The sequence below is a fragment of the Phasianus colchicus genome, chromosome 4 (genome assembly GCF_987193195.1).
Source record: "Phasianus colchicus chromosome 4, bPhaCol1.hap1.1, whole genome shotgun sequence".
Lineage (NCBI taxonomy): Eukaryota > Metazoa > Chordata > Aves > Galliformes > Phasianidae > Phasianus > Phasianus colchicus.
The window spans coordinates 58,084,703-58,112,090 of NC_143439.1; the positions used below are offsets into that span (position 1 = coordinate 58,084,703).

General features: G+C 38.0%; 2 protein-coding genes across 6 annotated transcripts in view; one reads left to right on the forward strand and one right to left on the reverse strand.

Moving 5' to 3' along the window:
* FBXL5 (F-box and leucine rich repeat protein 5) overlaps window positions 1–19,480 on the forward strand; it is a 34,704-nt gene extending 15,224 nt beyond the window's left edge. Inside the window, exons 4-12 of one of the 4 annotated variants that reach the window (XR_004166161.2) lie at window positions 917–1,100; window positions 3,647–3,829; window positions 5,795–5,920; window positions 6,777–6,925; window positions 7,114–7,196; window positions 8,777–9,499; window positions 11,806–11,954; window positions 13,901–14,524; window positions 17,344–17,421. Coding sequence is in view for 3 of the 4 variants with exons in the window: in XM_031588396.2 (XP_031444256.1) it covers window positions 917–1,100; window positions 3,647–3,829; window positions 5,795–5,920; window positions 6,777–6,925; window positions 7,114–7,196; window positions 8,777–9,499; window positions 11,806–11,954; window positions 13,901–14,004 (1,701 nt within the window). In the remaining variant the exon portion in view is untranslated. Of the gene's footprint in view, window positions 1–916; window positions 1,101–3,646; window positions 3,830–5,794; window positions 5,921–6,776; window positions 6,926–7,113; window positions 7,197–8,776; window positions 9,500–11,805; window positions 11,955–13,900 lie in introns of all 4 variants that reach the window. The other 3 variants (XM_031588396.2, XM_031588397.2, XM_031588398.2) reach the window with 3 other exon arrangements.
* Window positions 19,481–19,907: 427 nt separating this feature from the next.
* CC2D2A (coiled-coil and C2 domain containing 2A) overlaps window positions 19,908–27,388 on the reverse strand; it is a 43,426-nt gene continuing 35,945 nt past the window's right edge. Inside the window, exons 27-34 of one of the 2 annotated variants that reach the window (XM_031588393.2) lie at window positions 26,300–26,503; window positions 25,760–25,849; window positions 24,824–24,937; window positions 23,849–23,983; window positions 22,669–22,791; window positions 22,012–22,070; window positions 21,360–21,537; window positions 19,908–20,389 (exon numbers count right to left, since the gene is read on the reverse strand). In XM_031588393.2, the coding sequence (XP_031444253.2) occupies window positions 20,201–20,389; window positions 21,360–21,537; window positions 22,012–22,070; window positions 22,669–22,791; window positions 23,849–23,983; window positions 24,824–24,937; window positions 25,760–25,849; window positions 26,300–26,503 (1,092 nt within the window). In that variant the 3' untranslated portion in view covers window positions 19,908–20,200. The remainder of the gene's footprint in view (window positions 20,390–21,359; window positions 21,538–22,011; window positions 22,071–22,668; window positions 22,792–23,848; window positions 23,984–24,823; window positions 24,938–25,759; window positions 25,850–26,299; window positions 26,504–27,388) is intronic. The other variant, XM_031588395.2, reaches the window with a different exon arrangement.

Genomic DNA, 27,388 nt, shown 5'->3' on the forward strand with positions numbered 1-27,388 from the left:
TAGTAAGGGTTTAATATTATATAAAGTGTATAGAATATCACAGTAGACTTTAAATAAAGAATAAAGAATATGAAACCTGATGTTGTGCTTAATTTCTCTCTCTTGAAGTTGTTGTCATATAGGCTAACAGTACAAAAATTAATTTATAAAATAGAAGATGTAGTATAAAGGGGCCTGACAGTCTTAAAATTATGGGTACAGTAAGTAAAAGAAATGCAGTATGCTATTCTAAATATTAGTAATGTTATTGTGACTTGCTCAATCTGCACATCTGTTTTTTTAATAAGTTCTTCCTCTTTTTATAAAGAAATATTTGAAAATCCAATGTTCTTTAAAATTATAGTACTTTTTTTTTTTTTTTACAACTTGTAAATGTAAAATAGTACCGGTCTGAAAGTTAAAAAGGGCAATTGTCCTATGGCCTAGCAAAACTTAAAAGGTTGTATTAGCCAGTGCTTCATGAGTCAAACTGACACTCCCAGACAGCCTCTGACCTATATTTGAAACTTAAAGACTAGTAGTGCCAGTCTGATGATTTATGGGTATCCAAAAACTGAGAAGCATCTTCAGAGAGAATAAATCTTCCAAAGTCTGTCCAAGAGAAATCTTCCCTCATGTTTGTTTGCCCTGCCACTTTGCCTTCCATGTGAGTACATTGATAAGTTATTTAGTTTAAGCAATGTGTGTCCCTTCCCTTTCCTTTTGGAGAAAACAAGTAACAGCATGCTTGAAACTATTCAGCGACCCACTGGCACAGGGTCAGAATGTAGAAGTTACGTGATCTTGTCTTTAAGTTTATTCATGTATGCCATATTTACTTGGTGAGAATTGGAAAGAGGAAATTTTTGTCTTGTTAGATCTCTGTAGCGTTATTGATTTGTCTTTGTCGGTGTTGGACTGGTTTTTTTTGCCTTAGGTTTTTCAGCCAATGTTGATGGAATACTTCACTTACGAAGAACTGAAAGATATTAAGAAGAAAGTAATTGCACAACACTGCTCACAGAAGGAAGCTGCAGAATTCAGAGGTCTTAGTAAGTGGAATCAAGCTGAAGAGCTTCAGAAGGTCTTTAAATATTCTGTGGATGAGAAGACAGATCAAGGTGAGGCATTTAATTAAAGTGAAAACAGTTTTTCAAATGCAATTTTGTTTAAAAAGCCACATCATAGTATGTAACTTTAGTTATCTCGAGTAGATAAAATAGTTTTTATAAAACATAAATCCTTTCAAAACAGTTCAGAAACTGGATGGCTTCTGTTTGCTGTGGGCTTTTGGCAACTTGTGACTGATACTGTTCATCTTTTCACAAGCTTTTTCCTCTTCCCTCACTCCCATTATAATATTTTGTATGATAAACAGGTAGAAATGATGCATGAGTTTTAATTCCTTCCATCAAAAGTATATTTTCTATTTCCAGGCCCTGCCTTTAATTGTTGGTTTTTCAGGCCTGCCCTGTAAGCTTTTCTGTTGATAGTTTAGTAACACAGAGTAGTTAGCCAGCCAGCAAACTTTAAACTAAAAAGCAGTTTGCCTTCCCCTGCTGCGCTAGCTAATTTCCTTGAGTCTCTTGGGAATTTGAAAGGAAGATGTGTTTGTAGAGTGATGCAAGGGAATGAATCCATACATTGTGTGAATACATGAGATGAAACGTGCGTTCTGAAAGTGGATGTTTTGTTTGCATTTGTGTAACTCTGCTTTCCCTGTTGGAAAATCCTTGTTAGTCTGAATGGATGATTACTGAAGTGCACTTCAGGCTCCTATATGACTAGAAGCAGCCTACAACCTCAGTCTTTATGGTTCTCACTCCTAACTAAAGAAGAGTTAATGTAGCAAAGGGGAATTAATGTGTCGAAAATATAATGTTGGAGTGAAACTGACGAATAGCTTCCTCTTTGATAAGGTGTGGTGCTCGCATCAGGAAAACGAGGAAAAGCTCCGTTCTTTCTGATGATATTTGACTTCTCTGAGCTACTTAACTGGTCAGAAGAGTCTGCTATTCATGGTGTGAAATACTGTTGTACCTGAGCAGATGAATATGACAGAAGTAGCTTTATGGCTTTACTTGCTATTTTGTCTAGCCAGAATTGCGGTTTTGGGACAGTGCTAATTCTGCAACAACTGTGTTCTGGACTTCAGGGAAAGGGAAGAATATCTTTCAATTTTTAAAAATGGAGGAAATTTCACAACTGTAGCCTTGCACAGTTCTAACAGAGAATTTTAGTGTGAAATTCCCTGTAGTCAGTGTGCAGTGACTGGACACATGCCCCAATAAACACCTTGATTCATCAAGTGAAACTATAATTCCATCTTTGTTTTTGAAATAGCAACAGATTATCACAAGGTAAATTATTTTACATTAGTCACCTTTGAAGCATTCCTGCAAAGGAGGAAAAACCTGAACCTTGTCTCACAGTCAAGTTCTAACTTTAAATCCTTACTGATTTCTGAAACTCGCTGTTTTTAAGGACTGCTGAAAATCTCTTCAGAAATATTTTTTCTGAAGTAAAGTAAATTGACTGTATACAAATCATAAAAATCCTCTAAAATAGCAAAAAAAAAAAAAAAAGACAACCTTAACATGTTCACCAAATATTTTGTTTTGCAAGACAATCTTTCTCTTGTAATGCAATAAGACCAGGCCTCAGACCAGTCTGAAGACCATAAGCACATTGCCAGTCTTGGCTGGGCTGTCCTATACCCACCCTGTAGTCTGGATTTGGTGCCTCGTGACTTCCATTTGCTTGTGCTGATGAAAGATGGATGGTGTGGGCAATGTTTTCTTTGCAGTGACAATATCTTTGCAGCTGGGTCAACTCTGCTGGTACAGATTTTGTTGAGCGTAGCATGCAGGTTGTTTTTCATAAGTGTTGAAAATGCAGAACTAACGGTGATCACTATGTTGAAAATCGGTGCTTTGTATCTGAGAATTTGCTCTGTCAAGCAGTGTTATTGGGATCTTTGTAGCTTCTATGGAAATAAATAGGAGGCATTAATTTTGGAGTGACCTGTGTGCTATACTTGCAGCTCTGTAGCATGGTGTAAATAAGAGAGAAAGCTGTTAGAGATGACTCCTACTGTTGTCCATGGATGTATGGAATACAGTAGTTAATGTTTAGTCACTAACCTAATTCTTAGTCTTTCCTTCTGGCCCAAATGACTTGTCACCATTCAGAAGATGAAATTTTTTTGCCTAAACTTGAAGTAAAAGCTAGAAATAAAAATGAGACAGCTGCCAAGAGCTGTGTGTGGACTTCTTGCTGTGTTCCAGTCAAGAGGCTGAGAGCTTTCAGTGAGCGTTTACTGGAAATCTGACAAAGCAGGTATATATATATCACATGTGGCATGAGGAGCAGTTTATTTTTGTCCAGGACTTTTTTTTGAGGCCTTGTGGGTCAGAGTCAGGGGGAAAAAAGCTACCCAGGTGGGAAAACAGCATATAGAAGACCTAAAGTTTTGTATTAAGATAATGTAACAGTAGAAGCTTTTAAAGGCAAAGCAATGTGTGTGTTTTCATGTATTTTGTCAAACAGTTGTTTAAAAAATTTTAAATGCATTTTGAATAAATAAATGAAATGATAAAATATAAGTTATACCATTATTATTTAAAGCTACATGTGCTTCACAGAACACAACCTTTCTGTGTTTCAGAAGCTGAAGTAACCGGGCACACAACAAATATTACTAATCTTCCTCCTGAAGTGATGGTGACCATTTTCAGTTACCTTAACCCCCAGGAACTATGTCAATGTAGCCAAGTAAGCACTGAATGGTCACAGCTGGCTAAAACTGGATCTCTTTGGAAACATCTTTATCCTGTTCGCTGGGCCAGAGGTAAGTTAAATTTAGTCCTTTCAAGGAAACATTGTCAGTAACAGAAGTTGAGTCTGTAGAAGACAATGAAGTGTTTTATTATCAGCTGTCATGCCATAGGCAGCAGTCCTGAGAGCTGAGCATGCTGGAAGGCTGTACCCTCTTGGCAAGGGGCTGCCTTGAAACTTGGTAAAATGTTAAAATAAATAATTTTTTAAAATCTGCAAGATGGAGGTATTAAGAAACTGAATGTTGGTCATTACTTATGAGTAGCTCTTGCATACAAGAGCTTGTTAGTTTTACTGAGGTTTGTTGTCTTGCATCACTGCTAATGACTATGTTCAGTAGTACCACATCTTAATTACAGTAGGGGGTTTGAGTTGTAAATGCTTCTGCTGCAACTATTCCAGTAACATTTTTATTTCATTATGTTATTAGGTAGAAATAGAATGTTCTTGTTAGCTCCCGACTAATCTGTTTTCCTTTGAGAAGTTTGTTCCGTGCTTCGCATGTGCCTGCAGAGTTGAAGTTCAAAACAGCAGAACTGTAGCACTTGGTCCTAACCTATTCTTGCTTAATTTTTATGTTCGGACTTCAAAGAAACTGCGTGGGTCAGTTTTATTGTCATTTCTTTAAATATCTTGAGTTGTACTGCAGTAAGGACTACAAGGTGGTGTATTACAATTTCTGTTTCTTATACATTCCATACTGAGAAATACAACTTTTTGTGAACATGTCTGTTCAGACAGACAAAATCTTCCTATTCTCTTAAGGCCAGTTACAAGTCAGAGTGTATCTATAGCTTAAAATACTTGGTTTTGTCCAGATCTCTGTGAATATTAAACAATCACTGAAGTATCTCATTGCAAGCCTCACAACTGATGCCATGTGTATGTGGTTGAGTGATTTTTGTTTTTAATAAGCTATATTTAATGAATCTTTATTAACTTTCTCTATTAAAAATTTTAAAATATGTAACTAAAATTCTGATCTAAAAGCTAGGAACTCTTTCTAGTTGTACCTTGGTGGCTTCTAAAATCTCTACAGGGCAGAGAGGAGTTAAGTGACCTTCTGGTCTCAATTATTTCTTTGGCTGTATCAATTTAAGTTAAAATTATAGATTGATCCCAGAGCTGCAATGGATTTGACTGTCTACAGAGGGGTTTTGAAGTTCTAATTCTTTGAATTTTTGTCTAAAACTTAGTTAAATTGATGTGTAAATGTTACACAAAAGAGGTAATTGGCAGCTGCCTAAATTGGCGTGTTCCTAAACCTGTTTTTGGCCTAGCAGGAAGCCATTCCCATGACGTACTGTCTATACTAATGCAGTTGCTTGTGGAGAAGTGCCCTAAACTGGATGGAAGCTTCTCAAAAAAAAAAAGGCAAAAAAACCCTAAGCCTAAAAATATCTAACAACCCAAAACAAAACAAAAAAGCTCCATCCTGAAAACAGCATAAAATTACAGGCTTAGTTGAGAAACGTAATGAAACCTTTTCCTTTATAGGTGGCTGACAAATAATTTGGATATTACAGTTGCTGTCTGTGTTGATAAAGGCAAAAGGTTTCTTACTCTTGATAGCATTCAACAGGGGTTGTTTTTCTTTGGGTCTAGTAGGACTTCCTACTAGTAAGGTAGTGGGATACTCTGAACCCAACACTACGGCATACCCAAAACTGAAAGTATGTTGCCCCTGTGTGGTAGCCCATGAGGAAAGGAAGGTACCCTTGCAAATAAAATAGTGGAGCTGATGTTGGCATTCATCCAGGCATTGTAGAAAATTGTTTGTTATCCTATGTAAATTATAATTGAATGTTATATTGCTGTTGTAAGTAGGCTACTTGTGGAGTTTGAGTTCTGTGATCATGTATTTGTTGTAGTGACTAAAAATGAACAAAAAAATACAAAGTGGTTGATATGGTCATGTGTTTACTGCTGTTTTCTCCTCCTAATTTTGTTTTCATCTTTTTTTAAAATGGGTGAGCAGGTGACTGGTACAGTGGTCCTGCAGCAGATCTTGAGATGGAACCTGATGAAGAATGGGTAAAAAATAGAAAAGATGAAAGTCGTGCTTTCCAGGAATGGGATGAAGATGCTGACATAGATGAGTCTGGTAGGTAAACTCAGATTTTTGGTGAAATTGTTTTTCTTAGAGATTATGTAACTATAGAGAGTTTATGAAATGAGTTCATTTGTCTAAAATCTTTTGTTTCTAATGGATTTTCATATTTGATTTGTGTACTGTAAGATAATGACAGATGCAGAAACACATTCTATCTAGGTAAATGCTTTCTAAGCCAAGCAGACTTAGGCAGTGAGAAAGAACTTCAGAAGTTTTGTCTAGCAACCAGTTGGTGTTGCTGAAGGGAGTGCCTTTTCCCTATTTTCATCTCATCCTGACTCTCAGTTCAGTCAAGAAGCCAGGGGAGATTTTCACCACCACCAACAGGAAGAAGGCAGCTGATTTTGACATGCTGAATCACTTAATCTAGGAGAGAGCAAATGTGAGTCAGGTGAAAGAAGAGTTATGGGGACATGTCAGGAGTTAAAAGGAGAAAAAAGATGCTTTGTCTCTAGGAAGCTTGGATGAATCGTGTTGCATCCTAATGTATTTTAAATTTAAAGTAAGATTTGTATTAAGCTGTTATATCACAGCATGTGAAGTGGCCTGTGAGATAGTATTTCACTGTATACAGCAAGTCAGTGGAAGTTGCAGTTCCAGGTGACTATTTTTACTTGCTGTTGGAGTCAGTCTTTCTGCCAGTCCTGAAGAGTTTAACAGATTTTCAAGATAGGACTTAAGAATGGAGCTAAAATTCAGCAGGAGTTTTGAGGCAGGGTGCTTTCTGAAACTTAAGTGGTGTTAGAGGTTCTTTGGTTTCCCGATAACCTGTGTGATGTAAGCTGACAGCATGGATTCCAATTGGCCAGATGCATTTTAAGTCTTTCTCTTTGGTTTTATTTTGCAGAAGAAGCAGCAGAAGATTCACTTGCCATTAATATAGCACAGATGGAGAAGCGTTTACTTCATGGCTTAATTCATAATGTTCTCCCACATGTAGGCTCCTCAGTGAAGACATTAGTACTGGCCTACAGCTCTGCAGTGTCTAGCAAAATGGTATGTAATTTGAAGCTAGCACTTAATAATTGTGGCTTTGCAGCCTATAATTAATAACTGATTTGTCTGAGTTTAAAGCACAATGGTTGTGAAAACAAGTTGCAATTCAGAAGAATTTAACTGAGCATGTTGACTCTGACACTGTGGTCTTCTTGGCTAATGATTGCTGATTATTCTTCCTTTTTCAGGTTAGACAGATCTTGGAGCTTTGCCCCAATTTGGAATATTTGGATCTCACTCAAACTGATATTTCAGACTCAGCATTTGAAAGGTTAGTCAATTTTTGTTTCCTGAAAATCAGTGAGTAAAAATGAAGGGATGGGGAGGAAGCATTCAAGCATCTATTACTCTGTTTCAAGTATGAGAAATAAAGAGATCAGTCTATGTTCACACATAATGAAGGAATAAACCAGATTAACAATGAATGAAACAGTAAGTAAAGTCTGACATGGTAATGGCCATTTTAGAATCCTTGTCTTAGCTATTTTTAAAACCCATCAAAGTATAGCTATCATAGCAATTTAATTTCATGCTAATTCTAATAACTTGAAATTATTCATAGATATATTTTTAGGAGTTATTGCACTTCTTGTTCCAACGTATCAGGTAATGTTTGGAGCACTATTTTTTAAGATGCAGATCAAATGGTGGGTAAAGTTGTAGGGCCTAGGTGTATTACTGTGGATTCCTGAGTTTTACAGAAGTCTGCAGAAAATACGTTTAGCATCAGTGGGATGATGTATGTGTGCAGAACCTGTACAGAAGTGTCTTTGTATGATGCTGGAACTCCATGGTTGTTTCACTATGCAATGTTTTCATCATACAGTGCTCTTAAGTTCTGTTTATTAACAGCACCTTAAAATGTTACCAGCATGGTTGCTCACATGAGTGCTCTGCAACTTGTACAAGAAGTTTAAATTGAAATGAAGACTTTAATGGAATTTACATGGTTCAGAATTTGATCTTTGTGAGCCTTTGTCAATCTCTAGTAAACGTTAAATATTCTTCTCCTTCATTATATATCTGTACATCCAATCTTAAAATCTGTAATTCAGAAATAGGTTTCATTTGCTGTAGATGTTAACACTCTCCATTAACTGTGGTAAAAACTGTACACTTTTATAGTTAATAATGCAACAGTACTACTGTAGATCAAATTTGCTTCAGTTGAAACATAAGACATAGAAGGGGTGAATTTGCATTAATATGCAAGTATGTCCATAGCTAAGGCTAATCACCTACAGAATAACTAATACCATACAGAGTGTTTCAGCAGACCAGATATTCTTTCTGAAAGAAACAGGAAGTTCTTGAGAGAAAGATATAGGATCTGAGACCACTGATAGTGTAGGCATGCAAGCTTCAGAAACTCAAACAGTAATAAACTACATCTATTAAAATACTTAGAACTGAATATTACAGGTGTTTCACTTGCTTCAGTGAAATTTGCTAATTCATTAAGTTCACATTTTTCAGCTTTCTGATAAATATTTGATTTCTCCTGAGTTACCTGGCTTTAGGGATCAGCATTATATGCAGAAAAAAACTGTTGCATGTATTTGGTGCTTGCAGTTTCTTAAGGATTATTCAAGGTTTAGTAAACATGGACACCTTACATTTCAATATATGGAAAAGTACGGTGTTATTGATTTGTGATTAATTTCATGTTTCTTTAGGCATGACTTCTAGGCATATTTACTTGCAGTGTCAAACCTAACCTGTAATCTGAGGGAACTTTTAATGTTCTGTGAATTAATATCAGTATTTCCCTTATGAAATGTTTTTTTGTATGTGTAGTTACAAGATCTGTTTCTGACCAAAAACAAGTAATTGCTTTTCATTTTATTTCAGTTGGTCTTCAATTGGTTGTTGTCAAAACCTTCGCCACTTTGATCTGTCTGGCTGTGAAAAGATCACCGATGTGGCCATAGAGAGGTTTTCCAGAGCTTTGGGTATCATATCAACTCACCATAACAGAGGCATTCTGAAAGGCTGCAGAAACAGGAATGCTAAGACTTCATGGAAAAACAGAGAGATTACTCTGCAGTCCAACAAGAAGTATAATTGCTTGCATGAAATCAACAATGAAAACCTCATTGAGGGAACAGACAGTAAGCATCATTGGACTAAACCTGACAGCTCTGAAAACTTCAGTTCTGCGTATGTGTGGATGCTGAATGCGGATGATTTAGCTGATATTGAAGATGCTGCAGAGTGGAGACACAGAAATGTTGAAGGATTTTGTCTTGTGGAGCCGGCATCCCACATTAATTGTGCTGCATCTTGCTGCAGTAGAGACATTTATGGTTTAAGGACTAGAGGGTGGCAGCAGCACTGTGCTTCTACTGACTTCATTTACTGCGGTCACTCATTTTGCTGTGGTGGAACAGCACTAAGAACTATTCGAGCACTTCCAGAGTCCTCTGCACTGTGTAAAAAACCAACAAGGACTAAACAGTCAGAGGAAAAAGACTTGGCATACTCTGGCAGTGACAAACCAGATGAAGAGACTGCACGAGTTCTTCAGTTTCTCAGTCTGTCTGGGTGTTACCAGATCACAGATCGTGCTCTCAGGTGAAAAGATGTTTCTGAGCTGTTTTGCTGCAGTGTGGTTTTTGTATTATCTGTACGGTTGGGTTGCTCTGTGTTGAGTCCACCTAGCTTCAGTTTAAACACTTTTATTGAGAACGTCTGATATATCTTAAGCAGTCCTTGCATCTCAAAGTATTGAGAATAGCAGATGTGAAATTTTTCTTCCAACTCTTCCTTTGAATGAAAGCATTAAAAAAAATTCTTTTAGCTCTTCTGAAATGAAGCATTTTGGTAAGTTTGCTTGCAGTAGATAAAAGCATAACTTACTACTCATTTAGATTTGATTTGTAGTGATTTCTTATTAGGAAATTCAGTGCTGGTTTATTTTTTTCTTTTTTTCCTGTTATGCCTGCCAAACTTGTGAATACTCTTCAAGCTTTAAAACCAAACCAGAGTAACATTGCATTTAACTTGTCTGGCTGATGACAGAATTTTGTATGTGTGTAAGAACATGTTAGAAGTGGTTTTATGTAAAGCATAGAATTTAGTTGAAGTTATCTTGAGTGTTGAGGCAGCTTCGTGACAGTTCATAGAATCATAGAATGGCTTGAGTTGAGAAGGACCACAGTGCTCATCTAGTTTCACATAGCTATGTGCAGGGTCGCCAACCAGCAGACCAGGCTGCCCAGAGCCACATCCAGCCTGGCCTTGAATGCCTCCAGGGATGGGGCATCCACATCCTCCTCGGGTGACCTTGTTCCAGTGCATCACCACCCTCTTTGTGGAAAAACTTCCTCCTAATATTTAACCTAAACCTCCTGTCGAGTTTAAAACCATTCCCTCTTGTGCAATTGATGCTTTGTAGTATGTCAGAAATGTGTGGTTACAGCTTCATAATGAAAATGATACAAGACAAAAATGCTGCAGTCACTTGCTCACATGTGCTATAGCTCCTGGGACTAATTAGAGCTGCTTGCAGTTCAGAGACTTCATACCTACTTGTACTGTACACTGTAGTCTGTGGACAAATTCTGTAAAGGAGTGCTGGCATTGAATTGCCTCTCCATATACTTCACCCCTCTTTGACGAAGAACTTTAGAAGTTCAGATGTCTCCTAGCAGTTATTTTGGGACAGATAGCTGTGCTTTGTATCTGAGCCTGGTGTTGTCCAAGTGTCGGAGCAGGCTGGTACTGCTGACAGTGGTTCATTTGGCAATGGATAGGTAATGCTGCATATAGCTGATGTGTTACTGGTGTTATTCCTCACTGAGTCCTCTAGAATCAAAGGAAGATTTGATTTTTGAGTCACAGGGAGTGTTTAGTTGTGCCAGTTTCACATCAGTGCTTTTTAGATACAGAGTTAAGAGTTGAGGGTATATTCTGCAGTAAGTGCTTCTTGCATTTCTATAATACTTTGGGTCCTGGAAGAGAAAATGAGACTTTAATGTAAATATTTGGCAGTTCATTTCATATAAACTTAACTTTATACTGTTTTTTTTTTTTATAGCTGGTTTTGTTAGTTGTTCTTTTTCCCATCTGCTGACAACGGAAAGTTTTGTATACTCATGCTCTTAGGACATAAAACTGAAAAGGCCTTTGCTTGAACCTGAAACATGTTGATTGAAGCATGAGTAGCTTTGTCTGTTCTCTCCTTCCGATGGGTGAGCTTGTGATTGAACTCGGTTAGCTGCCCTATGAGCGCAGAGAAGCAGTCAGCCTAACGCAGAGTGAGGGGTCAGATGCACCACAGCCCTGAGGCTGCTTTATCTGCAGTTGAACTCTTGCACTTGGAGGGAAAATAGAATTTGGTTTGAGTAGCATGCAGTGGTGAGTTGGCAGAGAGAGGCTCCACTGATAAAGATTTATCTGACCTCAGAAAACATGACTCTGAGTTTTGAACTGACGAATAAGAAACAGTACTCAAAATGTTGGAAGCTTTGCACACCAAACTTTTGGAATGTCATACAATTCTGTTTTTGGGATGTGTTGAGAAATATACATCACCATGGAAGTCTCACCAAAGACCAGTAGTGTATTGGAGAAGTGTGTCATGCTGGCTCTTAGAAGTACTTGGTCATCCCCAGTCATTAATAAACAATGATTTCCCACTGAAATGTATTTCTGTCAAAGGGAATAGTTAATTTCTGTAGAGATGGATTCATTTTTCAGCCCTGTTGTGTGGCTTCAAGGCTGATTAACTGTATGGGATGCCAGACTTGAGTGGCTTATTAGAGATGTGGGTTTTTTTTGCAAGATGTTAGTAAATATGTGACTTGGTGATATATGGGAGTACTTCTCAGTGTAGTGCTGTGCAAGCTTTTAACACCCCTCTTTCTGTCTGTTAACAGGGCGTTGACTTTGGGAGGAGGACTGCCACACTTGGAGCACCTCAATCTCTCGGGTTGTCTCACTGTAACTGGTGCAGGCCTGCAGGATTTAGTTTCTGCATGCCCTTCTCTAAATGATGAACACTTTTACTACTGTGACAACATTAACGGTAATGTCTTTATGAAGATGTGATCCTTGTCTGGGGAGTACTGTCTGGCTTAAGGATGTTTTAGAAACAAAAAAAAAATACCACCACTACCACTAACAAAAACAAACAAACAAAACAAAAACAAAAACCCACAAAAACCCAACACACAGCATCACCACCACAACCACAAAAACTAAAAAAGCCTGCAAACTCTTTTTCTTGGCTGCGTAACACTGAATTCAAATACTAATTACAAAATCAAAACTTCTATATCAGGGTGGTTTTTTTGGTATTGAAGTCTAATACAGTTCTGTATTGCCTAAGGGGAAGACATTTTTAGTCCATGTTCTCTTACTTCAGATTGGTGTAGGTAATAGAGGCTTAGAAAGTAATTATATAACTGGCACACAATTGGTCCTCTTCATCTCTTCCCTGTAAATGATGTAGTTAAGTGCTTTCTTCCTGGTGCTTGAAACAGAGCTATCATTAGATTGATAGTAAAGTGATCTTTGGGGGGGATGGGCAGAGGGGGCAGAGCTTGTTATGCAAACCTGACATGTTAAAGTGGTTTTGGTGTAGAATGCTATCATGTATCCTTGTGGGAAATGTAACTTAGTTTTTCTAGTTTTGCTTGAATTACTTAGGGTTGAATCTCAGCTGGAGAAGGATCTGGATAAATGCATAAAATGTTTGTGGTGGAAGTCTTTTTAGTGTTTACTGCACTGGAATCCAGTCTATTATGTCAGGTCCAGTAAGCGTTCGTAGCATTAGAGATGGGAACCGTGGTGTGATTTTATTCCATGTGTGAATTTAAAACAGGTAAGTGCAACAGAATGGAAAGAGAGGAAAACTGAGTTCACAGGATTATAAGAACTGTGTGTAAAACAACATTATATTTCCCCGATAGTTCATGGCAATGAGCTCAGTTTGCATCTATACTGAGATGTAGCCACAGCAGGTATACAGGATGCCACAGCTTTGGTACTGCGAGTGAAACTGTACTGATGCTTGGATATTGCATCCATTGAAGTTCACGTGAGGTGATGTGTTTTACTGGACTGCATCCTAACATTGCTAGTCAACGTATTAAATCATTTTTGCTTCTATAATTTTTGGATGACTTTATGACACTTTTTAAAATGACTTTTTGACAGCCTTTGCTGTTTGCTACCAAGTTTCTTTCCATCTAGACCACAGATTTGTAAAACATCTCCTTGCATTTCAATCTGAAAATTCTTAATACCTTTTTAGAATCCTTCACTGACTCTTTCCCGCATCAGGTTGAATTTAACAATGTCTCCAAAGACCAGTTAGAAGCCTTTTCCTCCTTCATTTTATTCCTTTTTTCTTATTTTCTCTTTTTCCACTTGTCAGTAATACCAGATTTGATGTCCTGGTTTGTCTTTAGCTGTTTCTGTCTGTCTCCCTTGCTCTAGTCTCTAAAATACAGTGCATCATCGTAGTTCAAAAAGCCAGAATCACTTGTGCAAGTTCTCCACTGCTTTAAAGCTTGACTGTTCCATAGTAACCTTAAGAAATTATTTATATTTCAACAGAATACACTGTGGAATAATTTTGTGAAATTGTCCCAATGATTGATGAAATTATCCTTTTTCCTTTTTTTTTCTTTCTTATGAGAGTAGGTATCCTAGCAGAACTCTGAAATGAGAAATAGCCTTTTATAACTGAATTCTCTGCAGCTTTATCAGGATACTGTTCTTTATTTTTACCTAAATTTCACTGTGATAGTACTGAGCAAATACCTGTTCTACTCTGTGGGCATCAGGATTCCTGGGACAACATTTGATATTTTTGAAGTAACTGCAGGGAAAGTAAAAAGTTGTTTAGTTTAAATCAATTTCAATCAGAAACTGTTTACGTTTCTTTGCTCGTATAGATTACATTAAGTGCTGTGCAAAAATTATTGACCTGTAGAGAATAATTTCATAATTTTCTTTGCCCACCAGCAGATCAGGGAATGTTTTCGGGGAAGGAGATTTGTTCTGGGATCACGTTGGAAAACCCGTCAGTCTTGCAGAACAAAAAATGGAGCCAACAGCATGGAATTTAGCCATCTTTGAGTAATAAAGATACCCTGTTATCTTTGAAATATAAAGGCTTTACTTCCACCTACAGCCTATTCTCAGAATTTTTTTTCTATAAAGTTTGAGCTTGACAGAGGGCCCAGTATATGCAGCTTCACTCATGTTCACTGTGGAGATCTTGCTGGACTTGTTTGCTTGGCGTGTTTGCAATTTTCAGACTTTCATTTCAAATGCTATTATACATGTAGCTGTTGTACATATCTTGTAGCGTTAGTCACAGCTGTTGTACAGCAGTCATATGAGCAGAGCCTGTAAACTTGCATGCATCTCCAGATTTAGTTTGTTTGTTTACTGTCAGTATGATTCCAGTTCTTGGTTTGCATAGTAACACTTAGTTTGGAACCTCTGCCTGCTTCACTCTGTGCTGGACACTTGGAGTTAAATAACCCTCAGCTGCAGCTGAAAACAAATCTGTTATGCTCCTCCTAATTGCTGACTTTGTTGGATGCCTGAAACACATTTGTTTCTCCAGTTGTGCTGAACTCAGTAAGAGAACTTGAATGTTTGAATTACCTCTTGCACTTAGAAATTTCTATTTCCCCCCATTTTGTCCTGTTCTGTCTTAGCTGTGTTCAGTCTCTGTATTATACTTCCAGTTTTAAAGCCTGTAATGCAGTCAGCTTCAGGGTTAGAATGTAGTTCCTGTAGTAGTACCTTGCTGCTTTCACATAGGATTTAATTTCTACTGGCTTTTTAAAATGTGGTTTTCATGTGCTGGGATTAAAGGAATAGGAAAATATTTGTTAATAAAACAAAGTTGTGGCAGTTTCTGATGATTCACTCTTCTCTTGACACTTAAAAATGTTTTGGTCACAGCTGGATCTGTCTTCCAGCAATGGAACTTTGAACTTAGCAATTTCTGTTTAGATCTGTGGACTCCCGTGTGCAGATTTATACAGGGGTGCATTGATATTAGACTTCTAGGAGTTTGATCTCTCCATAAATTCTCCATATAACAAAGGCACTGTGATAATGTTCTGATGTGTAACTTCACCAGAGGCTGACAAAGAGTAGCACTTAAGGCCAATATTAATTTTAAATCTCCATTTATGTTTTCAAGATCAGTGCTTAATTTGATCACGTTCTTGTAATTCCCTTGTAATGTGCTCCACTACCATCCAATGTGGTATCTGCTGTTGAGAATATAGGAGCCTCTCACTGAGCTGCAGTTCTAAACCTGTGCAACTCTTCCCCCTGCTTTGGGCTGTGGCTTTGCAGTGGTGGCTGTGGAAATGAGGCATCTTTCCTTCCCTCCTTGTGTTTCTGACAGCTCCTTTTTGCTGCCTTCCTGCTGTCAGTGTTTATGTAGCTGCTTGGTAAACTAAATGAAGAACTGGGGGTAGCAGGCGGCCTTTTTCCATCTCAGATGGGTTGGGGATCAGTCCTGCTGTAGACCACAAGTATTGCTGCTGCCAAAGGTGAGAGCTAAAGGGGTGTGGTGGCAGCAGCCAACTGTGCCTTGCACGAGTGACTCTTCCACCCCAGTTTGGGTTGGAGTGCGTTTTGTGTAAAATGCTCTACTTCTTTCTAGGAAACTTTGTATGCCTTACTAAAAGTAAACAAAATCAAGTAATCAGGTAGCTATGTTTCTTTCTTAGCCAGACACATTCATATTACCAGGTTTTGAAAACACTGAGGGCTATTCAGGAGGAAGAGGTAAACCTTTGTTCTGGGTCACCTGAAGTAATCCGATGTATGTTTAAAGAGCATTATGGTAATCCAGTTTAGAGGCAGCTAAACCAGTAATGTAGACAGTGGCAGGTTAGATGAGAATCTGATTAACTTTGCTTCTCCAGGTGAATGACCCCAAACTTCATTTTACTTAAGCACTTCACAGTACAGAACATAGTGAGTATGTCCTTCTTTGGGATGTTGTGGTTCTGCTAGTTTTGTCACAAGTATTATTACTGGAAGTGTGGCGGTTGCTTCAGATTACTGTGATGTGCTGCTTAGCTGTGGCAGTGATGGGGAAGGTCAGCTCTGAGTTGGAAAGTGCTGCACAGAACATGCTCTGCTAAAACAACTATTCAGAACCGTCAAGTCTTCTTTTTAAAGAACTTTGGAAGAAGCTTTCAAACTCTAGCTTGTAAGTGATGCGAAAAATCAAAATGTAGCTCAGGTGAACAGAGAGAATAGAAAATGAGTTCACCTACAAATTGAAGTATTGCTGTTTTCCTTATTTGTAACCACTGTCCTTGATTATAGCTTCAGGTTTATTTTACTCAGTCTCATGCATGCTAACTTAGTTATTTTGTAGAATATTGCTCCTCGACGTGTGGTGTGAAGCAGAAAACTGATTTGAAGACACTGTTCTGGGGGATTAATTATGACTTCACGTTACTGTTCAAGGGGGAAAACAAGCCAGATGTAGCATGGTGCCCTTATTTATTACATTATTTTGCTACTCATAAATGTATTAGAAACACATTTCAGAAGGATTTGATTTGTTTCACATATGGAGGGGGGGAAATGGATTGTCCTGGTTAGTTCTTTACCAGTTTGCTTTAGTTAATTAGAAGCGTGCTGCTGAGTTATGTTGGGTGCCAGAGTTCAGCCAACCCACATGCAAATGTTTGTTTCTGAAGCAGGCGTATGGCTGCAGGAAATAAAATCCTATACTAATACATTTTATAGTTTCTCATGATCACTTTTAACACTTCAAATTAAAGGGAGAACAGTAAGTGAAGGTAAGTGGAGGTGGGTAGTATTACAGTATTGGTTTATACTGTCTGTGCTCACAACTTCCTTTTTGAGGAACTGTTTTAGCTTTTATGGCTTCTGATAAAGCACCTTTACTGTCACTGCAGATTTTTCCTTTTAGTCCTGGATTTCCAGTCAGAGTACAGGAGCTGTAGCCAACTATGTTGTGCTTGTGGAGAAACGCTCCAGACTGAGAACTGTTTCCATATGATGGGTTGTTTTCTGTAATGCCATGATGGCATCCCCTGAATTTGAAAAAAGCAGGCATTAAATACATGCTATGGAAATGTACTTTGACTTTAAAAGGCAGCTGTGGGTGCTTTCTGAAGTTTGAAGATTGATGGTTGCTCATCCCACACCTGTGTCACTGAATGTTACACTCATGGCACTAAGCTGTCAGTGTAAAAAAAAGAAAACCTATTAAAAAAAAAACAACAACTCAGGGAGGTGTTAGTGATACCAGCAGTGGTATTTCAGGTGTTCCCAATGCTGGATGAAGTTTTGTGTTTAAGCAAACAAACAAAAGATGTTTTATGAATTACAAGGTTAGAAGATATCTTCTAAGCCTATCTTCTTCTTTTCACATTTGTTCTGTTTTTGTGCAGGTCCTCATGCTGAAACCGCCAGTGGATGCCAGAATTTGCAGTGTGGTTTTCGGGCCTGCTGCCGCTCTGGCGAATGACCGCTGACTTCTGATCTTTCAGTCTACTTCATTTAGCTGAGCAGGCTTCCTTTCATGCACTTTACTTACAGTTTGCATCTTGTGTTAACAATCCTTGGAGTGAGATCTGTTATACTAGCCTTGACCCTGCCCGTAACTTCAGAATCTTAAGTGTACTGTACAGTGTTGTAACAATCTCACGATCTCATTTGGTTTGAAAGGTGTTGGGTTTTCCTTTTATTTTGGGAAGATGGGAAAACATGCAGATTTTTTTTAATGCCACTTTCTTCCAAGTTTGGCACTTAAATATACTTTAATGGATTATTTTGTGTTAAGTGAATGGTTTCTTATTTTTAATCCATCAGTACAATATAAAGCTCTGCGGCTAATTTGAAATGTATTGTTTGCATTTGGGTAACAGTAATACATCTTTAGGAGCCTTGTTTCTCCCCCTTTCCTCTCATCTTGAAGTTGTCCTTTATATTGCAAAATTAGGGTAATTCCCACTTTCCTTTTGCATTTGGTTTTGTATTTGGGCTTGAAAGACATACTCAAATAAAACATTCCCACCACTAAAAACTTGATGTAGCAGTGGAATATGTATGCTTTTGAAGTGTGATATAAAGGTGTGAGATAAATACTGATAAGCTGAAGAGGTTTGGTGAGGGCTGGATGGTGGTAGCATACTGTGAACCTTGAAAATACACATTCCTACCTCTAGTGACTGCATTTCTAAGCAACTTCCATGAAAGTCAGTTTTCATTCATAAGAAATCTGTAGGTGATGTTTTCCCCATTGTTTTGATTTAAAGTAACCACTTCATTGAACAGCAGAGAGGAGCAGCAGGGATGCAGAGAAGCCACTGTTAGGCTGAGAGAGACCTGGGCTCTGAGAGAACTATGCTAAAAAAGAGCAAGGAGTGATGTATGAGGACAGCACTTCTCTCTTTGGGGTGTTGGGAGAAGAGAAGAGGCTGTTGCAAGAGAGGGTGAGTACTGTGATCTACATGGTCATCTGCTCAGGTTTGTTAGTTTTCTTTCAAGCAGATGCAGGGGGTGTAGCTGGCAGCCTTGCAGAAAAGCTAGTTTTGCAGGCTGACAGTATGCCAAACTAGTAATTTTTACACTTCTTATTACTTGGATAAATTATTGAGGAAGACAGCAGCAGTGCAGGTGGTTTATGTAGATTGAGTGTGGGAGGTCAGCTTGCAGGCACAGCTGGAGATAAGAGACAGTTTGTTGTACTGATACCATCTCACCTACCCACCCTTCCAAGGTTTGAGAGCATTTTCTTTTTTGCATCAAAACTGACAAAAAACACTACTGAATTTTAGTTAGTGGCAGAGACAGCAGCTAGAGGAAGTATGTGCAGTGTTCAGTTGGAAGCCTACCAGAGAGGTATGAAAGGATACTGTTGTCATAGCAACTGTTCTTTTAAGTAAACTGCATTAAAAACTCTTTGGTGCCCAAAGCCTAGATTGGATGTAAATGGCCTCTCATTCTGGCTCTGAGAGAAGTAATGAGATGTGTGGGCTTCCTTGCCTCTCTGAGGTGAGGAAGGAGCAGATGGGATGGTTCTTGTCCTTACTACTAGATATTAGTTACTGATTCCTGTGCAGACTGGTAGAGGGCTAATTCAGCTACAGAAAATAGTGTGAGTAGACCATGTTTTCTTTTTTCACCCTTTTCTGAAAAGATGTTGGACTTCAGAGATGTAATCAACTTATGTTGTTCAAGCAAAGCACTGTGATTACAGTGCAGATACTTGGTGCTTCATGTCAGTTCTGTAGAGGTGCTTTTCTGTTGATTAGAAGGGAATCTGTGGCTATCCCAGGCTCTAAACCAAAACTTTTGATCAGCATTTAATGGATGGACCAAGTCGTCTTTAGCCTTAAGCTCTACCTTAACTTTGATATGTTGTGATGAATATACTTCCTAGGCTGAAACCACCCTTACTTTCACTTGGAGGAGTTTAATTAACAAGGTACCTGAAGGAAAAGGATACTTATAAGCATCAACTCTTAACACCACTACTTTTACATAATTTTTAAAGTGATCACTAAAAGATTATTATCTGCAGGTAGCCCTAGTAAAGGATTCTGTGCTCTAAGTGATTTAATCAAATTCTTACACAAAATGGATGAGCTTTAACATTTATTTTTTGGTATAAATATTTTTTACTAGACCTTTAAAGAAAATACCTGAATGCTGCTGCTGTGACACAGACACAGAGTAGAGAAATGTTTTTAAAAAAGGAAGTATGGTCTTCAATGCTTGCTTTTTTGGTGCATGAAATTTACTTGGGAGTAAATAAAGCTCGGTTTTTGTACAGGAACTCAGGAAATGAGAAACTGCAACAGTTTATGTCAGATCTGAATGACAGCCCCTCTAACCAGGAGGAAAGGCTGTCAATGAAGACAACTGAGAACTACAAGTCATCTGCAAGGTGTAATTTCAGGAACCAAGTTTCACCTCAAAATAAGAAGGACAAACTCTACCAGTGAGTTCACTAACTAAATATGTGCATTTTTAATGCTTTTAAGCATGGCAAGTCCCACAGGGAGTTATAAAGTAATGTACAGAAATAAAGAGGAAACTGACAACTTACTTGAAATTCCAGAACATTACAGGTCGAGGTTAAGTTATCTCCTGTGGTTTTAAACTGAAAAAAGCTAAACGTTTGAAGCTTCTGAAAAATCAGGTTCTTGCTAGATTTTCAAGCTACCTGGGATAGCTCAAATCAGCAGTGAGAAATCTTATTTCCCCCTCCATCCAAAGTTGAGGTGTTCTGACTGGTCTGTACTACCGATTCCGTACAAGTGAAGCAACATAAATCCATGTGGAAAGAACATTTTGGGGGTAAGGATGAACATACACAGCTAGAGCAAATTCAACATTGGAAACATCAATGGTATGAACTCCAGTACTGTGTACAGCTTCTACTAAAGGTCTGACTTCAGAAAATGGCATATGAATAGGAAATCCAGATACCTGGAAGAAAGAGAGAAGGGAAAAGAATCACAAGGTAAGAAGATGTCTGAATAAATGCAACACCTTCAACTTACAGGCATGATAAAATGAGTTTCTCTCTGCTGGCATGAGAAGATGCAATAAAAAGGTAGTTTTGAATTTAAATACCCCCTTTCTATTTCTTATACTCTAGGTAGGTTTCTGCAATTATTCGTAACTGAAAAAGGTTAAGTTCAAAGTGAAGCTATTTAGAAATCAACTAGAAAAAAAATGTTACTGAACAAAGAGCATAGTGTTGCTACTTTTCTGCCTCTTAACTGGAGAATACTGTTCATTGTACTCTGTCTGGAAATGGGAGGTGGCAGACATCTGTCCATAAACATTTTCAGGTAGGAATTGAAACCTTATTTTCAAAATTTCCATTTCCATATAGTATCCCTCTCAGGTCTGGTTTACATGAAGGAGCAGAAGGAAGGATTTATTTTTTATAACAGCCTTGAAATATGGGTACGGTGTATTGGCTACAGTGAATACTTATGCATACTTTGTCTTCTAAAAGAGCAGGAAACTTCAGTAAAACACGCTGTTGTATGGACTTCTGTGCCTGTAAGTTTACAGTGCCAGCTTTTTACTGGCAAGACTTGAGCTCAGTTGTACCAATCAACCTGTAAGTAAGTATAGTGCTAGAACTGTCAGAAACTTTGTTGAATATAACAAGCTGCATTATTCTGCTGCTGCTGTACCACAGCAGTCACTGCCTCCATTCCAGGCAAGTATACTTGTATTTATATCCATCTCTTACATTTTCACATGGAGCAGACATCACTACTTCACTTTGTAAAAGTATTGATTTATCTTTAATATAACAACTTTTGACTTCTGGTAGAAGAGGGAACAAGTAGCCCAGGACACAGCTCCTTAGCACAGGTTGGGTCTGCTATTTCCATATAGTGACACATACAGTACAAATTATTTATATGCACAACTGTACCCTGTAATCTCCAAGCTGTTTTTGCAGCTCTGTCTGATGGTCATCTTCTACATCTTTGCCTTGGTTTTGTTCCAGCAGAGGCAGGAAGTTACGTAGGGTGGAGGTACAGTATCTGTTCCAGCGAGTTAAATGCCTTGGCCTCCATTCCATAATTTTCTCTTTCAGTATTTTTTCAATCCTATAATAAAATACACTTGTTATTGCAACTATATTCTTTATTCAAACCTGACCTGATCTCACTTGACCCACTTTTTACAGTTTATGAGCAACACAAATGACCTTAGTTAAAACTTAATACTGCCTAAAACTACAAAAAAAATCATGTAGCCAGTGTAGCTAAATTGTGTCCCTATGCTTAATAGTAAAGGGAGAGCAGGGGTCTACACACGTTTTTAGTCTATGCTCTCTCAGCCTCTTAAACTTCTACACCATTTTAGCTTATTAGGAAACTACAGCAGTGCTCAATCAGTTCTTCCTATCTGATGAACTCTGTTAAAAGAAGAGAACTTAAACTGTATTTTTAAGGGTCTTTAAGTCATTCTCAATTCCTAGACAGCATTCAAAGCCCATTTTTAGGATGTTGGTATGAATGTGCTCCACTTGGTGATCACTCTTTCCCTTTTGACAGCAGTTGTTTTAGTGGAAGGAGTACCTGCCCTGTAGTTCCACTGCAGCAGCCTTGTCCGAATGCTGATACACCAATTCTTCAGGCTAGCAAAGTAAAACACCCTGATATTAAAAGCACAATCTCTAACTATACAACAGTGTAACTTAATTCAGGTATTACTATCTTGGCAGTTAGTTAATGAACAGTTGACAATTACACCAAAATAATCTATACTGTAGCAAAGACATAATAAAAACATTAGGTAGATATGTGTGTAATGTGTTTATTTTTTCCCTGAGTAAGCTTCAACTACTTCTACTACTTCTTACAAATTCCATTAATTGTAGAGGAACTCCTGCTTGTTTATTAAGGACACATAAACAACTTGAAATAATACCTTTCTGGCTGTAAGACAGAAGTTGTTCTCTTTTTTTCTTTAGGGTTGTGTTAAAGATTTGTCCCAGTGTTTAGTGTTGTCCTTATACAAGTATTTAGAAGATAACAGATCTGCATTCATCTTGTATAAAGAGAAATTTTCAGTATTCCTGCTTTTAAATTTTAAAGGCACATGTGGGAAAGTCTTTTTAAAAGCTAGTTTTAGCACAGGAGGACATCTAATCACAGCAGTCCAAAGAATTTCTCTTCCCTAGTCCTGTGATTTCTCAGCTCCTCCCATTAAGTTGGTTTTAAGTGTATTATTACCTGAACACTGCAGAGCCCAGGGTATGGTAAGCTTCTTGAAAAGAAAGGCTTCCAAAGTTTTGGTTTGCTGATATCAAAACTTATCCTTACTGGAGAGTCCCACTGTTGGATATTAAACCAAATCTAGAAGAAAGCAAGTTTGTTTTTAATATACAGTCACAGCTATGGAACACTTAGATGGCAATAAAATACTATGTGATCTTGAATTCCCAAACCAATTACCATCCTGTATTCATGTGAAACAAGGCAGTCATGTTTGTCACAGCTAAACTGTCCAACTTCCACATTCTCATGCCAAGAGGGGGGCGGTGCTCATCTGTAACATTCTGTGCCTGCAGATACATACAGGCCTTTAACAAACTACTGCTAGGATGCAAGGTATTCTAATAGTTAATATGGAACCTTTTGTACTTGATGGTTCCTTTTACAACCTCTATGACACCACTTCCCAAGCCCTGGGGCTGGGCCTGCAGTTGGTTATTATGCTGCTGGCAGGGCACCTGCTCAACCACAATTCACTGTGGATTGGAACTGCCTGCCCTGAAACTTTTTGTTGGTGCTGTAGTTTGAGGTTTCTGATTAGGACATCAGCACTGAAGTCTTTAACTTCCATAGGTAGTAGAAGAAACAGCTAAGTTTTCCTTACTAACTCTGCAAGTGTTGCACCAGAACAAACCAAACCAATACCCAGAACACTTTCAATAAGAGATGGATGCTTTTACAATAAATATCCTTTAGAATATTCTTTCCAAATTCATTATTTGTGTTTAGGATTGAACCCCCAGAAAATAATTAAAAAAACCAACAACTAACCACATAAAATGCATGATATTTCAGAACTTCTACCCTGTCTGTATTCAAAACAGAAAATAAGAATTAAGCATTAGCTGCATCTTGGTGTGCAGTGGAAGCCTGACTCACTGTTTTCTTACAATGGATCAAAAAAAAAAACCTGATGACTAGACTTCTAAACTCCTCTTAGTTTCCATTTGAATAAAACTTGGGGATTCTTCTCTAAGCTCCCATTGTTTCATCAGTTTCAGATTTTGCAGTACCACCAACTACACTGATGCTGTTGTAATATGAAGCTGACAAACGCACAATACAGAAAGTCAAGAAAAATGTCGCATGCACAACAGTATGGGATGCAGCAATGTGAGAAGACACAGAGCTCACTTACATTATCACAGCTGATCAGACAGTACACGCTTTGCAAGGGGCAGAAAGTATCATAGTGCTTGTAAAAGCAGCCAGTACTGGGATTCCAAATCACATACTGACTCTGCTCCAAAGTTAATACGTACGTGGTTTGTCCCTAGAAAGAAAAAAAATACAAGAAAGATGCTTTAGAATTGTCTTTAATGATAGTATGCTGTGTGGTGTTTGAAATATCATGTTTTTACTATTGAGATTAATAGTATGTTTTTGGCAAAATCCTGAAAGAATGTACAGGTTTGTTACAATTCAAGTAACACCTACATCATGTGTCCTCTGTCTCTTCTGTGGCAATTAAATGTTAACATGCAACCACCTTCAGCCATTCGAAAAATACAAATTCTGAAAATATTTAGTCAGCTTAGAGCCAATGGGAAATTCTATACCCAGGCACATTTAATGTGAGCCACTTTAGCATCAGCATGTCCTCCGTGGCTGCTGCCACAACACAAACCCAGGCAACCTCTGACTTAAGGACTGCTCACATAGTGACCTAACCCACCAACCTTCCTCATTCAGCCACAGAGGGAATAAAGAAAGATCAGGAACCCCTAAACCGCTTTTGCACTCACTATCCCAGGTACTCTGGAAGTAGAAGAAATCCTGGCTGTGAATGGACTCAGGACATTTTTCCAGCATTCATATGTGCCCAAATCCAGTCAAGGTTTACAGACTGTACTGCACCACAAGTACAGCAGCCGCAACCCGGCTGAGCATCAAAACAATGGGTGCAGAAAAAAAAACCACCACAGATTTCATCTCTACACAGACTGTATTTCTTCTCTCTCTCTCTCTGAAGAAAATCAGTTGAGTAGCACCAGTGTTAGATTACTACCTGGAAAACAGTGTGTTGGCAGGAGACAATTCTATCAACTGATGGGAACCAAAGTCTTTAGAGAATGAAAATTAATATTCTGACCAAATGAAGAAATCCTTTTACCTCAGGAATAGCATTTCCAATGATAAGCCAGGCTTTCTTCCCCATACCAAGAAAATAATTACACAAGAGCACGGCATGTTCTTCCTCATCCCCCGCCAGAAGATCAAGAAATTGCTAATTCAGGGGGGAAAAAAAAGGTTTCTATGTAGTTATAATTGGTGATTTTGACTTATGACATTAACTAATATTTCCTAACACTTCTGAAGCAAAAAAATTCTCTTGGATCTTTGCAACTGATCTTAGTTTTTCACTGGGCACTGTTTCAACATGCAGAATGCACAAAGAAAGAATAAATGCTGTGAAAATCCATCATGCAGATCTGAGATATTACAAGGACTGAGGTCTTCTGGGTAATTCTTCATTTCTCACACTCCTGGTTTCAGCTGGGATAGAGCTTATGTTCTTCATGGCAGGTGGTATGGTGCTGCATTTGGGATTTTTGATTAAAACAGTGATAACACACTGATGTTTTGCTGCCAACAATTTTATTTATTTATTTTTTAAGCACATTGCCATGTTTTCTCTGTGGTTCCTAAACATTACAATGATCAATTTCAAGTGTAGTTTTAAAGTCTCCATCAGTCAGCATCCTTTCCCTTGTGCCCAACTAGCCATTCAGAGTTTTTTTTTTTTTTTTTATATGGGAGAAAAACAGGAAAAGCTTAGAACTCTGAAGTTTTCTCATGGTCATTTATAAGATTGCAAACATAAGATTGCAAATAGGGCAAGCAACTTCGCTCAAACACTGGTCCTCAGATATTCCACTTTAAATGACATAAGAAGAAAAATCACTCCTTGCAATCATAGAATTCCAGAATAGGATAAGGTCTGAAGGGACCTCCAGAGTTTATCTAGCCTAACCTGCTCCAAAAGAGGGACTCACTTGCATGTCATATCACATTCATGAGGATGAAGACTGTTTAATGCATTACTTACATCTGATGTACACCACAGGTCACAAATCCCAGCAAATGATACACTATCTGGCAAAAAAGGAATCAAAGCAACATATCGAGCCACCAATTCCTGAAAAAAAACAAACAAACCAAAACAAAGTTTCAGCTCACTACACCTACATATATAAAGGCTTATAAGACTTGAAGCACAGTGCTGTTTCCCCAGACACCAAAGATAAAGCATTGAGTAACTTTGCAATATTATCAGATAACTTGTTTTTAGGAATTACAGCAATTTCTAAATCACAATTAAAAATTGCAATTTACTCCCACTGAGACTTGCCATAAATCATTCATATATCTATTTTTAAAAAATAAAAAAAGCATGATCATGGATACACTTCCTGTTTATCACGCATAGAGAATCAAACTACTACTTTAGTTTGTATTTCTAGTTTTTCCCATAAATTTAAGTGTAGTTGTACAGCAAACATAGCATTGGTATGTGTGTACATGCAGGCACAAAACACACACTGAAATCTATAACCCAGAAATGCCACGATCTTTCTTAAACACTTACTGCTGTTGTCTGAGAGCTATTTGGGAGGGCATCAAGGAGCTCCTGGGGTGGATTGAGAGGTTTGATGTATCTGGTAATAAAAACTGTTTTCCCATTGAGGTCAATTACAGTTGTTAGGCACTGACGGTTTGGAAACTTCGACGTACATTCAACTTCATATTTTTCTGCTGCTTGAAGCAATTTCTCATCTTCTTGGGTATCAAACTTCAAAAGACAGTAGAATTCATGTGAAAATAGTTCTACTGATAATTTGGGCTTAGGTCTTTCTTAAGTTTGACCTTACTTCACCATTTGCAGTAGCATAAAAGGAATGTGAAATTCTTTCCCAACAGTCTTTTCAGCTTCCCCTACATTACATATGTAGGCTCACAGACACAGAAGAAAGCTCAAGGCAATGGGAAAAAACCAAGCAATTACTTATGTTACTTAAGAACAAACAATGACCGTGTCTAAAGGTGGCTTGATTAAAGCACAACAAATGTAGTGAAAGTTAGGCCAAGCACACTGCAGGGATGACTCTAACTTCACATCCTAACACAAAATGCACAACAGTCTGGTCATCTTCACATGAATATTGCTAGGACAGTCCAGCACAGCATCAAAATATTTGCAGAGAAGGTCCAGGACACTTTCAGACGTACCGTTACTATTCAGACTGCTCTAATGTTTCACAGCTTTTAGCTGAGCTTTTCCAGAAAGTATTTTAGTTCAAAATCAATTTCAGCATTTGCTGCCCTTCTTCTCGCAAGAGAGGTAGAACAGCAGCACTCTGTAGGCAGACCTCCATGTCAGAAAAGGAGAGAGACAACGGTGATTCTTAACCGTAGTTAACAGCTGAAACTTAAAACTTTGAGAACTTTCAGAATTCCATTATAGCAATTCACTGCAAATATCACTGATAAAGAACGTCATAGTAAAGAAACACAAACTGCAAAAAGAGTGCTGCAACACCAAGCTTACTCTTCAGCAGGGAGTAACAACAATCTCTCAGTTGATTTAAACTATTAATAATTGTACCTTCTTAAGCATTTCGTTCATCTACAGAGATTCAGGAAGGACAGCAGAAAGAGGAAAAATAGGTAAAGAAAT